At 37.1% G+C, this 13,455-nt stretch overlaps 1 protein-coding gene across 1 annotated transcript in view; it reads right to left on the reverse strand.

Annotated features, from left to right (window-relative positions):
* The window catches only part of LOC144646505 (eukaryotic translation initiation factor 3 subunit C-like), a 22,038-nt gene extending 8,583 nt beyond the window's left edge, over positions 1-13,455 (reverse strand). Inside the window, exons 1-16 of the mRNA XM_078506117.1 lie at positions 13,316-13,455; positions 12,514-12,579; positions 12,151-12,227; positions 11,586-11,698; positions 10,773-10,823; positions 9,846-9,920; positions 9,427-9,466; positions 8,706-8,806; positions 7,258-7,397; positions 6,218-6,350; positions 5,566-5,661; positions 5,231-5,300; positions 4,735-4,834; positions 4,001-4,100; positions 770-888; positions 468-591 (exon numbers count right to left, since the gene is read on the reverse strand). Coding sequence (XP_078362243.1) covers positions 468-591; positions 770-888; positions 4,001-4,100; positions 4,735-4,834; positions 5,231-5,300; positions 5,566-5,661; positions 6,218-6,350; positions 7,258-7,397; positions 8,706-8,806; positions 9,427-9,466; positions 9,846-9,920; positions 10,773-10,823; positions 11,586-11,698; positions 12,151-12,227; positions 12,514-12,579; positions 13,316-13,419 — 1,509 coding nt within the window. The 5' untranslated portion in view covers positions 13,420-13,455. The remainder of the gene's footprint in view (positions 1-467; positions 592-769; positions 889-4,000; positions 4,101-4,734; positions 4,835-5,230; positions 5,301-5,565; positions 5,662-6,217; positions 6,351-7,257; positions 7,398-8,705; positions 8,807-9,426; positions 9,467-9,845; positions 9,921-10,772; positions 10,824-11,585; positions 11,699-12,150; positions 12,228-12,513; positions 12,580-13,315) is intronic.

The following is a 13,455-nucleotide window of genomic DNA, read 5'->3' on the forward strand; positions in this document are numbered from 1 at the left end:
GAATCACAGTTCTAATTAATTCTACAGCAGCCTATGTGTAGGTATTCACCTGTTCTATTGCATGTCAAGATGACCAGCTAAAATATAGAATCAAATTAAAGGTACATGTATGTAATTAATGGTTATGTCTGTATTGAGCCTGGTGGTCCATTAAGCTGGTGCTTATCTTCAGTTTCCTTGGTATGAAGCAACAAAGAGTGTTTAATTTCCTACTCCCCCTGGATGGGATGCTAGTCCATCACAGGGTTACCCCAAGTATCTAATATGCCAGTACCCATTTATACACCTGAGTGGAAAAAGGCAATGTGAGAGTAGGGCGTCTTGCCCAAGAACACAACACAGTGACCCCAGCCAGGGCTCGAGCCCAGACACCTCAATCTGGAGTCCAGCGCACTAACCATTAGACCACCAAGCCTTCAATCCCCTTGAAATGTAGGATTTTATCATAATAACTTAACAATACCTACCTTGTAGTAAAGATGCTCAATGTGCCGCAAGTAAACTCTGCAGACTTCTGACCTTGACCCATTCACTTCCAGATAGCCTTGTAATTTAGTAATGAGTTCGCAAACTGTTTCTTCATCCCTCAGTCTGAAGGGAAAGCAAAATTTTTATAATTTTAGATCACACCAAAAGCAATTTTGAAACAACCTCACTCATATAGAAAGAACTTTCTAATGTCAAGTTCCTAACCTAGTTGTACTATGGGTATTGTAGAAAAAAATTGATGCCGACAACTCTTTAAAATGAAAGGGCAAAGAAGACAAACCTTGTTACGTATTCAGTGGAGTGGCAATCACATCCTTGAAGCATCTTAGTGAATTCATCATCCATACGCTCAACAGTGACCAGAGGACAGCCACGTACTTTAAGAGGCTGATCTAAATTCTAAGAAGAGACAAGTTTTGAAATGCTTAGTGAATTTATGTCAATCAATCATTCCCAACCCCAAATGATGAGAGAGAAATTTAGCCAAATTAATTATTAAGACATGAGAAGCATATTGCAGAAGTCCAGACAAAATGTCTCCTGAAAGAAATATGTCAGACAGGCTGACATTGCCTATCTGGCAAATTATACAACAACTTTAACTTTGGGCATAAGCAGGGCATTTGAACCACCCTGAGATTTTCTTTTCAAATGTCCCCAGGGTTGTCAAAAAGCGCCGGCGACCGGCGAAATCGCCGGCTACTTTGAGGTTTTCGCCGGCTGCAAATCGGCGGGCAAAAGCAAGAAAAATGGCCGATTTCAATAACGATTAATAATAGGGGAAGAAAAGAGTGGGTTAAAATAATTTATTGTTTCGCTCATGAATTGGATGTATTTTGAAATGCGCGATTTACAGAAGAACTTTCCGCTCACTTCGCTCGCGCGCGTGATGTACAAAAATACCGTAGTTATTCGGTTATAAGGCGCACTCGGTTATAAGACGCACCCCAAACTTGGCAACATTGTTATGCTTAGTTTACAAACTGAAAATTCTCCAAAAACACTCGGTTATAAGACGCACCATGAGTTGGAGAGTTGAAAAGATGTAGTGATCAATTTAAGGATAGTTTTTTCTTACAAAATTAGAATGTTTGAATGTTGTTCTTACTCCTTGGCACAATCTTCGAGTAAAAAGCTAACATTTCCTGCTAAAAAAGACGTAAATCCACTGAGCAAAACATCTTTCCATCGTTCATGCTTCGAACTTAGCTGCTTAGTAACCTGGCAGATGGGTTGTTACCAGTGACCACTGAGTTTGTAGCTTGGTTACCAAGTCCTCAAGCATGCTTCGTATCGCTACGAACTTTGTTTATCGAGTGTTTTTCAAAGATTCACAAGCTTTTTTGGTGTTTTCCTTGTCTTCTAAAGTCATTTTCCACTTTCCACGCTTAGAAAGGTTTGTTTCAAATGAGTCTGCTTGGTTTTCTTTGTCTAATTTCAACAAAATGCTGGCATATACAGGTGTTACTTAAACTCGTTTTATATCCGCGATAATAAACTTTGCGTTTAAACTTACTGTTTCTTATATCTTTAATACTGTAAAAGTCAATAGCCAACATTAAGTGTTTTCATTTCTCTTGTTTTAACTGTGAGTTCTGGTAAAATGGCGGTCATAAGATTTTGTTGGGCGAAAAATTCTCGGCTATAAGACGCACCCCAATTTTGGCATGAACTTCGCACAGAAAAACTGATTTTTCTCGAAAAAACCGTGCGCCTTATAACCGAATAACTACGGTAATGCAAATAAGGCGGCTATAAATAAATTTACATCTGGTTTGTTTATATTCTCTTTTCCGCTTGCTAAATTCAGCCGAGTCTGCAGTTATGTTTTCTTAAGACAAACCTCTAGTTAGCGGTGCTAATTTGCGATCAAACTTATATATTTAGATTCGGTCTTTCGTTGGACACGACGCTGTTAATGTTTCTTTTCTAATTATCAAAATTTGATAGTCCGCAAAGTTTTTGCATTTCACAGTTTTGAAAGTGATGTTGATTCATTTCGCAACTCTGTTTTAAGTTACTTGGCTGGCGTTCAAGGTGTAATTCAAATCTGTCGGTATTCTTAAGAATACCATCGACAACTTGGTTTTATCTTTCGTGTGTTATCAGGTTAAATCACAAACAACGTCACGTAATCATTTCACGGGAGAAAAAATACTCGGTTCGCTTGGTGAAGATACCGTTTTCATCAGCACCGAAGTGTGCAGTTTCGAAATATATTTTTGCATCCTTGCGAAAGGTAAACAGTAAAATTTGTAAAGATGTTGACTTTGAAAATAAATTCCTTTTAAAACCTTTTAAAGTCATTCACAAACAATGCATTACATCTTTACGCTATCCGATGTCTCGCCACTGTCGCGACAGTGTTTAAACTACCAGACGTATCAAACAAACACATTTCGCCTGGTTCTTGAGAGAAAATTCGTGTTTCGAGCAACTTTGAAAGCAATGGCTAAGCGACAGTCTTCTTTGGTGAACTTTTTTAGCAAAAGAGTAAGAAGCGAGAGAAGTAAAGATGAAGGTAAGTTCTGTGAAGTTTTTCGCTATACAAAACTGTCACGTACAGGTATGTTAGTCGATAATCTGAAATTACATTTTCAAGTGCGAGTATTGCTCTCTTCTTGATTTCACGCGTCACAAACATTTTTATTTTAGAAGAAGCTCAAGAGTCTCAGACACTTCAGAAGAAGAAGTCTGACTTTTACTTGTTAGAAAATGCTCTGAGGAGAGGCAATTTCAGCTATCATAAAAATTGCAAATCCATTTTGCTCCCGGGGCTTCGCCCCCTGGGCTCCCCAACAGGGGCGCTGCCCCTGTACCCCGCTAGGTGCCTGTGCGGCCCCCAGACCCCCCGCATACTGTGGGGGCCTCCGGCCCCCAGTGCCGGCTACTCTCAACATTTCTCCTACTACTTCAAATCATTTTGACAACCCTGTGTCCCACCCCAGGGCACTTGTGGATGTCCAAAAAAGAGTCACTCAATATCATTCAAAATTTGCCAGAAAGTCCACTTACATATGGTCAGAAATTATTCATTATGGGAGGGGGCATATAATTTTATGTCCCTTCTTATACCTTACTGCTGTCATTTCACACTGATGGTGGGTTGTTAGGGAAGCATCATTCAGAATTACATGGAGGCCGGTTTTGCACCAACCAAGCAATATCAAAACAGAAAGAGATAGCAAGAACTCCTCAAATCTTACGGAGATGGCTTTAAAATAATCTCAAAGAACTTGTGGAAATAAACAAGATGGGATGAGTAAGTGAGAGGGCATCAAATCTAAGAGAGAGCTAACAAAAGCATTCATTCCTGACCAACAGGAATGAGTATGAGAATAAATTTGACTTTATCATTTGGTCAGATTGTAATTAAAGTGGCTTTGTGTGACAAAGCCAAATTTATTCCCATATTGTGGTTTGCAGTGAATTTTTGCCTCGCAAACGGAGCTAAGCGTTGATAGCCAAATTGTTGTTTATTTTGGCAGGCATAATGCATAATTAATCTTACATCTACATTCTCGGATTCTTCAGAGATGTTTTCTCCAATTGTCAGTGTCTCTTGATTGTCAATTAGAATGCCAATCAGTTCATCAATCTGCTTCAAGCATCTGCAAAACATAACAGTTGAGTTTTATTTATTCAGGGTTACAAGTGGGCCAATATAGACAGTAACAAGTCTGGGTTGGAGCCTAGTGAGTTGCCCATTAGGGCAAGGATTAGCTTATTTCTGTAGCATCAATTGATAATTAGCATTTCCGCTTAAGAACACAACAGAAGGAAATGACCCTGACTCATAGCCACTGAGTCCAGTCCTAGGCCACCCAATATGGAATCTAACAAATAATCCTGTACAGTAACTGCACTATATTATAAACTGATGACCCAGGGATGTTGCTAAAGGCTGGCGCCAGCTGAAAGAGAACTTAAACCTGGCTGAAATTTCACATGAAAACAAAAACTTGGGTAAACTTTAAGAACTGCAAAGGCCAGAAAAGCCAGCTAGGCTTGTCAATGAGCCAGCTTAGTATTTTATTAGCTACATCCCTGGATGCAGGGTATTTATTAAGTTTTGGAGCACCCTGGCAAAGTATCAGCAAGGCCCAACCCTAAGTGAAGTAAGTGAAGTAAATTCAGAAGTTGAAAACATCCGGGTAAAGTCGAGTTCACAGCCGGACAATTTGCCAGGTGCCTGGACCTTAATGAAACCCCCGCATCTAATTATTGTCTTTTTGTCATACTTACTCCTGCCACATCTCTGCTTTCATACATGTTGCTACATTCGGATTGTAGTCAAAAATGGACGAGATGATGTTAAATAGAAGCTTCACTGTCATGCCAGCTCCTACAATATCAAAATTGATTCCAACTCAATTCAGTGCGTTTCAATGTCATATACCTCAGTAAACTGTATAACAGCCCAAGGTGACTGACATCTCTTTTCTCTCTATATTTTTACAAGAACTGTATTTCGTAAAATTCTGAAAAAATAACCTTTCCCCCTCTCAAAAAAAATCAGGTATGGATAATTTATGGAACAACAAATGCAAAAATTCTGAGAATAAGCCCTCCCAAATACAAGCATTTTTCCTATTATAAGCCCTGAGTAAAGGAAAATATTACAGTTATAAATGCTGTGTTTCTATACATTACAGCATCTGCCAACTAAAGCATACATTTTTCATGTCAATTAAGTGCTGTTGCATTGCTGAGGCAGAAAAAAAGGCATAAGTTTACCTACCTAACTTGGCATTGTCTGAGATAACCCTCAACTGCTTGAGGAATTCAATCTGATCTGTACGGTCTGTGCCCTAGAAAACAGAATAAAAGAAGATGGTAGGGGAGAATGACAAGGATGGGGGAGGGGGGTTCAGAGACAGTGAGGGAGGGGAGGTGCATTGATTTTAAATTTCCACAACTTAGTTTTAAAAAATAGCCAAGGTTAAAAAAATTAATTTAATTTAATAAAAAAAATACCAAGTAAAGCAAAACCTTATAAGGGTTGAACAAAATGATCTTAAGTTAATTTTGATTAAAATTTTTAATTTTTAATTTTAAGTTATTTATTTCACTCACCTTTTTGCCCCTTGCAGAGAGAATCTCGTGCAGTTTCTTTAATACAACTGCATGAGTGATTTCAGTGTCCTTTGGAAAGAGTTGTTTGACCTTTTCCTGAAGAATAAATAGCTTTTTATCAGTATATACTAAAACAGTGGATAGCATTTTTGGCATATGCTGATTGGCTACTCAAACTTCAAATATCCTTTGCTATTCACCTCTGAGTAACGCCTGCAAGATAATTGTAATCTTTGACAGGAATAAACTAGTCAAAAATCATCCTTTTGGGCTATATTATCTCACTGTTTTAGTATATACTGAAACAGCTATTCACCTCGGGGTAAGTGGTAAGTGGTGGATATTTACCTCGCAGCTCAGTAAATATCCACCACTAGCCACCGCCACTTTGGTGAATAGTTGTTAATTTCTTTGTAAATGCAGCCCGCATTTTACTAAAAATAGACAACTGATACAATCCATACAAAATTATCTTCCGTATTCTCACTAATGAGAATATCAATGACATCATTTCTTTCAATGGATGACAAAGCAAATCTGTGAAGGAACAATACCTGTTCCACCAAATAATTTACCAAAAGTAGCTTGTGTTGCTTTTTTTTTAGCAGAATGGTTGGAACAATCATCCCAAGCAGCTGATGTAGCTACATACCGCAGAAGATAAAGAGGAGCCCTTCACTTCTGTCCAACCGCCTTCATCATCACCCTCTTTGAATTTAAGTTTGGTTGTCTTTTTTTCTTTGACTTTCTTTTTCTGTTTTCCTTTGTCCTCTGGGCCTTTTTCTCTACACAGAAAGACAGAGTGTATTTCACAAGATGATTAAACCATCCAGGACTTAGTACCTATTCTTTGTCCAAACATAGTTACTACAACAAAAATATACCTTGCTTTATTTTACAATCTGTGGGCCGCTTGCTTAGCTACCTAGTTATGTAAAATGAACTGTATGAAACACGGAAGTCAGCCTCAAGAGATGTTTTCTCAGCACTGACAAAGAGCACTTCAGTTGTTTCTGTCGCATACTTCTTTCCCCCCTGAAAGGCAAGGCAATGCACTTCCAGGGTCTACATATATGCTATGGATTGAGGAATCCTCCTACATATAAACTTGTAAATTCATTAACTATTTAGGGGGGTGCAAACCAATCCCAGCACAGTGTTCAGATCACATGTACACAACTGTAAACCCCAATACAAATCAAACAATAGAATCAACTTTTGATACAAACTCCTGCTCAGCTAATTAGTATTCATTAACTTTTGATACAGATCTCTACCAAATTACATTACTTTGCATTCAATTAATTGTTTCATATCACAAGTAGAATAAAATATTCGCGTCCAATCTGTATGGCCGTTTTCAATGGCTCACCTATTGGCTAGCCCATAACGATCTTCTGCTCATATTTTATCTACTTCTTAAAGGGGCAGTCTCACCAAAATTATACATGATTTGCTTCTTGAAAATCAAGAATGTTTGAAGTAAAACAATGGAGTGTGTATGTACAGTCAACTCCCTTTATACAGACACCTTCAGGACCACCATACAGAAAATCTGTAGTAGCAAGAGTTATTTTCAGAAATTCTTATTCACTGGGACTTCATCTCCTATCTGTCATAACCAGGTGTCCGTAATGGTGGTGTCTGCAAGACGAGAGTTAACTGTATAAGCACCAATGTTGAGTCACTCACTTCTTTAAAAACATCCAGGCTTTTAATTGTGTTGTACCTCCCTCACCGCCGATATCACTGTCACTTGAAGACGACTCCTCATCACTGCTATCCCAATCAATACTGTCATCGTCATCATCATCATCTTCATAACCTGCACCCTAACAACAGCAATGTTAAATTTATTGATTAAATCGATTTGTGACACATTAACAAATCACAATTATATTAAGCACTAACAAAGTTTAGTAATTGTTTTATCATTTTATCAATTTCAAATCCTTCTTAGACAACTATGGAAAACAAGATGCCTTTTTTCTTGGAATTGCACACAACTATGCATGAGCAGAAGGCTATCTGCAGCAAAATCACTGTCAGAGGCTAATGCATCTTTGTATGCAGTTACTTTCTGATTTACGTGGTGGGCTTTCAGTCAATGAAAAGATATGTGTAATTTGAATGTCTGAATGTTGTTCATACTCCTTGGTACAATCTTCGGGTAAAAAGGTAACATTTACTTCTTATCGCTTCGTACTTTGTTTATCGAGTGGATTTCAAAGAAATTAAAATAATTTGTTTACTGTTTTCCGGGATCTTTTCCGAGGATAAGAATATTTAAAAATCGACGTTTCGATCAGTTTCACTGATCTTCTTCAGGCTGTTGTTAAAAATGACAATATGGCGGATTGTTTCTCATGTTCAGCTTGGTAACCGCACCAATAAATCGTGACTATTACACGACGTAGGTGAAAAAAGGGTGAGAAAATGTATTTCACATACGTCGTGTAATAGTCACGATTTATTGGTGCGGTTACCAAGCTGAACATGAGAAACAATCCGCCATATTGTCATTTTTAACAACAGCCTGAAGAAGATCAGTGAAACTGATTGAAACGTTGATTTTTAAATATTCTTAACCTCGGAAAGATCCCGGAAAACAGTAAACAATTTTAATTTCTTAAGATGAGAGGTGAAAGTGTCAGAAATAGGATTTCAAAGATTCTTAAGCTTTTTTGGTGTTTTCCTTGTCTTCTGAAGTCATTTTCCACTTTCCACGCTTGAAAGGTTTGTTTCAAATGAGTATGCTTGATTTTCTTTGTCTATTTCAACAAAATGCTGGCATATACAGCTGCTACTAAAACTGGTTTTTTCGCGATAGTAAACTTCAGTCATAAACTTTGCGTTTAAACCTGCTGTTTCTTATATCTTACTGTAAGAGTCAATAACCAACATTAGGTGTTTTCATTTTTTTCTTATTTCAACTGTAAGTTTCGGTAAATTGGCGGTCATAAGATTTTGTTGGGCCAAAATACTCAGCTATAAGACGCACCCCAATTTTGGCATAAACTTCCCACAGAAAAACAGATTTTTCTCAAAAAAAAAAAAAAACGGGGCGCCTCATAACCAAATAACTTCAGTAATAACATTACCGGTAATTGTAATTGTTATGAAAGTGTCAAAAGACTTACTTCAGTTGTCTTGGCAGGTTTGCTCTTGTCCAGTGAAACTTTCTTTTTCGAAAAATCTTCTGCACCGAGAAAATCATCTCTCTCTTCCTCATCCTCTGAAGCTGTTAAAGCAAAAAGGAAAAAAATGAATAATAATGAAACAGTAACAAGACAGTTAGTGAATAAATATCAAGAGAAAGTGAACTCTTCTCAGATGAAATTCTGTCTGACACAAAAATGTCTAATACAGATAGAAGTACTAGCCTTAGGATGGTTAAACCTTAAATTTGCATCAATATCAACTAGGAGGAGACAAGTTCTGAAAATGACCAAAATTCGCATGATCAAATTGAACACTCAGATACAAAACTGTCAAAACTCCGATTACATTGAATAAACGTTCAAACCGTGTTAATCCATAAAATGAAGATCTGCTTTAAAAAAACGAAAATTTGCAAAAAAAATTGCGAAGAAAACGAAGACCGTGGGTACCCATAGAGAGGCTCAGTTACCGTATCTATTTTTGATTAAATGTGTGTATTGACTTGAGGCCCTATGCGCCAACTTGGCGCCAGGGAACAAGTGAAGTGAAGTGTGTATTGACTTGCATGCAACTTTAGTTAATAGATGGATTTTGTGTGATTTGCATTTGGGACTACAGTATTATTATAATTGCTTTTAAAGCTATCTTTTAGAGCAAGAGTTCAGAGGTACTGAAGAAAAATAGTGACAGATCTTTTACCTGATTCCTCCTGTCCCGACTCTCCAGAAGCCACAGGGTTCTGTTGAATATATATAATGGCATACAAATAAACAAGATGAACCTGCAGCCTGTACAGTGTAAAAATAATTATGTAATGTTTAATAAATGAGCAGCAGTGTTTTATCAAGTTTAAAACACAAGGCGCAGCCGAGTGTTTTAGACTTGATAAAACACGAACTGCGAATTTATTGAACGGCTTAAAAATCTTCTGATGTAGATCAACTCATTCTTGCACTAATACTTAGATTTGGGGTTATTTTGGCCTAGAAAATTGGATGTAAAGTTTAGCCGTGTCTTTATCAGATATAAAGACACTTATTAAACATTAATTTCTTTTGTATTTTCTTTATGAATTATTAATGAGTTTTTTAAGATCATGTAGAAATTTGCCAACTAACCTCTCTGTATTTCAAAATATCCTCTTCAAAATCTTTATTATATTTTCTCAACTTTTGCCTCAGGGTTGCCAAAGCCTGTTAGATAATAAAAAGGAAAGCCATACAATTATTAACAATTGCAATGTGCTGAATGGAAGATGGCTGCCTGAGATATCTAGGGATCTCCACTGTGACCAGCCAGCCCCTAGACAGTATAATGCTCCCATGGCTGGCAAATCCCTGCAACCCAGTCATGAGCTCTCATGTAGATGTTGCAGTTAATTTGTTATCTCAGTTAATTTTTTTTTAACTAGTTAGTATTTTTTCTAACTGTTTTTTTTTTATATTCTAGGTTAATGAGTAGAAAAAGTAATACACCTCCCCTCCCTTGATGTCTCATTACCCTGCCCCCCATCTTTACTAACACCCCCCTTACTATCTGCTATTAATATTATCCCCCTCCTCTAAGTACTATCATCTATTTTTTTTCCTTTTTACTAACCTGCACTGAATTCTGGATTTGCTGTCCAACCCCTTACCACTTTGCCACGTAGGAAATGTTGGATGAACCACTATTTTTTAAAAATATATGACTCCCACCCATACCCTAACCTTATTATTCACCTAGTATAAAAAATTAACTAGTTAGAAAAAAATAACTAGGTAAAATTTAAAATTAACTTAGACAAAAAATTAACTGCAACATAGACATCCGGGGGGGGGGGGGGGAGGGGAGAGGAGATGAAGAATGGACCAAGCTGTGCTGTAAACTGCTAAAAACTCTGGGCCACACTTGAACACGCTGGTACATTTATGAAGGAACCTGAGGCTGGGGGCTCATATGGAAGGTCATATATAGGTTTTACCCTTGTTGAACAGTGGGATTTTTTTCCAAGTAGCTTGCTTTACTGAAAGATAAATTCTTTTTTTATAGAATATTCTACTCACCCTAGCATTCACTTTACTAAGCTTCTTACGGCCTTCAGTATCTTCCCAGTTCTGACAGAAAAAGATAATAATGAATACCAACAAATGAGCTTTTTTATAAAAAGCATATAAAATATAATAATGATGATGATGTTGAAGATGATAATACCACTCACAAGTTTATGTAATTCTATTCAGATCCAACCCTCCAAGTTTATTTTTTTCTTTAGTGGCCATTTGTCCACCGACTCCTCAAGTTTGGTTGCAAGTGAAAAATTTTAGTTGTCAAATTAAGCTCACGCTTTCAATCCTTCTTCTCAATTTTAGTCGCCAGGCTGGCAACTTCTGTTCCAATTAAGTTGCCAGCTCCAAAATGTTACCGTATTTATTCGGCTATAAGGCGAGTGATCTTTTCACTAAATCTTACTGAAAACTCGTCGCAACTCAACAAAATTGGGGGTTCGGCTTATAGCCATGGCGACTAAAATGGTCTTAACTTGGAGGATTGAGATCTGTTACCCGGGGATGTCGCTAAGGATGGCTGCTGGGTAATTAAGGCCAAATTTGGCTGAAATTTTACATGAAAACTGACTTAGGTAAGACTTTTAGAGCTGCTAAGGACCAGAAAAACCAGCTGGGCATAGTGTTTTTTTGCTCCATCCCTGGTTATCCTAGTTTTAATGATAATTATGGTGACACAGTACACAAAGCATACTGTACAAATGGTGTGATGATTTTCTGCATATTAACAGCATACTATTGTTGCAGGAAATAACGTGTAAGCAAAACCTTTGGTTTAATTATGTGTTTGATTGTTCTTGATTTCTTTATTACCTCTTTGACAAAGTCTTCAAGCTCTGTTAAAGAACGGATATAAAACTGTGGAATGCCTTCTTTATCAACTACAGCTTTTGCTTTGGAGAAAGCTTTTCCAAGATTCTCAAATTCTACAAAAAAGGAAATAGCAAACTATTAACGACCTACAGGCTTTAGCCAAATAGGCATCCAAGTGTCTTATGGATGCCCACTTTTTCTTGAAAATTAATATAAACTGCTTTATTGAGAGTTGTTTTAAGCAAATTTGATATCTTCAAATAGACTTGGACTCCCATTTTATAATCTTGGCTAAAAGCCTGTCAACCTGAATTTATCATAAAATCCTTCTGCAAATACACTTTACACATTCCACCAAGCTGAACAGCAACACTACTGGTCAGAGATTTGTGTGAATTTGCCCTTGTACAATCCTTGCAATGTCACAGACACAACTTTTAAGTCAGTGGATGCCTGTGGCCTATTGTTATAGCATTGTTTAAGATTCACTGTACAAATGTAAACGATCCTAAATTATACTTAAGCCAGTTATACATGTACATGTATAGTATATGAACAAGCAAACCTGTGAGGACTTTGGAAATATCTTTGATTTTCTTGTGATTCTTTAGCTGTTTGATAGAATTAGTTAGCTCTTCAAACCTGGTAATTAAGATAGCAAGTGTTAGAAAAGTTGTAAAATACTATCAACAATGTAATACAAGAGTGTTATGCTTTTTTGAATGAACAGGGTCACTTCTGAAAGTCAAGGATGGTAGATTTTGATCCATTGTTTCTTTCTTTTGTTCCTTTTTTTGGCAGCAGTGACAAACACAATAGTTAGTTAGGCTTTGAACTTCAGAGTTTGCGGGTTTTTGAAAGGTGCAGTTATGACTGAAGATTGGCTTGCCGTAAAGTTACTCAAATATTACAATTCAACAAGAAGTACCGTTTATCCTTTTGGCTTCTTACAACTCTCTTTGTCTCTTCTTCATCATCACTGAAAACAAAAGCCCTAAAAAACAAAACAACATTGATTATTTATTATCATTTATTTGCAAAAATCGTTTAGGACTGTACAGGAATGAAGCTACGTAAAAACTGAGCCGATGCCTGGGCACCTACAAAACTACCCCAATTCTTTGTTTTCTAGTGAAAGTTCAGCCAGTAATAAGCTCTTTCTCAGCCGGTGAAATTAGCCCGTATGACTGCTTCAAACAAGAAAGCCTGCTGGTGTAATGATGTGTCAGTCAATTCTAGTAGTGCCCATCACCCCTGGGCACATGCATTTTTTAAAGGAAAAATTAGCAAATTCTGGGGGGTGGGGACAAATAAGTAGCACTGCTAGAATTGACTGATGCGTTGGCTCTGCAATATCTTTTATTATGAAATGTAATAAAAAAACCTTATTCTTCCCTCTTGAAAGGAGTTAAAAGGGAAACACGAAAAAAAATTACTAAATCTTCGATGTACCAAATAAATAGCTAATAGTTTTGTCTTTTGTAACAAATTATTTTATATGGATCACTTTGGTATCATCATCCTATTAAGATTTCTTGTGTTGAGGAGAGAAAAAAAATGTTCAATGCATAAACACAAGGAACGTAATTAAAAGAGCCACCCAAAATCGTGTGGCTCTAGATCTTCCATAAAGCTTATCGAAGCAAACTATGAATCATCATCTTTAACGAAGACCAATGAAGTCAATGGATTTTTTTGGAAAATATTACTTGTTTTTACTTTTCACTTACTTTGTAGAAATAGTAGTTTGTTTCGCAACTACTGGCTGTTCATCTTCACTGGCGGAAGACTCGCTCTCCGAGCTACCAGCGGCGAAAAATTTAGACTCCGCCATGATCTCAAAAAGAACAAGATGGCGGCCCACGTGTCT

The sequence above is a fragment of the Oculina patagonica genome, chromosome 3, assembly GCF_052425735.1.
Source record: "Oculina patagonica isolate OP01 chromosome 3, crgOcupat, whole genome shotgun sequence".
Taxonomy (NCBI): domain Eukaryota; kingdom Metazoa; phylum Cnidaria; class Anthozoa; order Scleractinia; family Oculinidae; genus Oculina; species Oculina patagonica.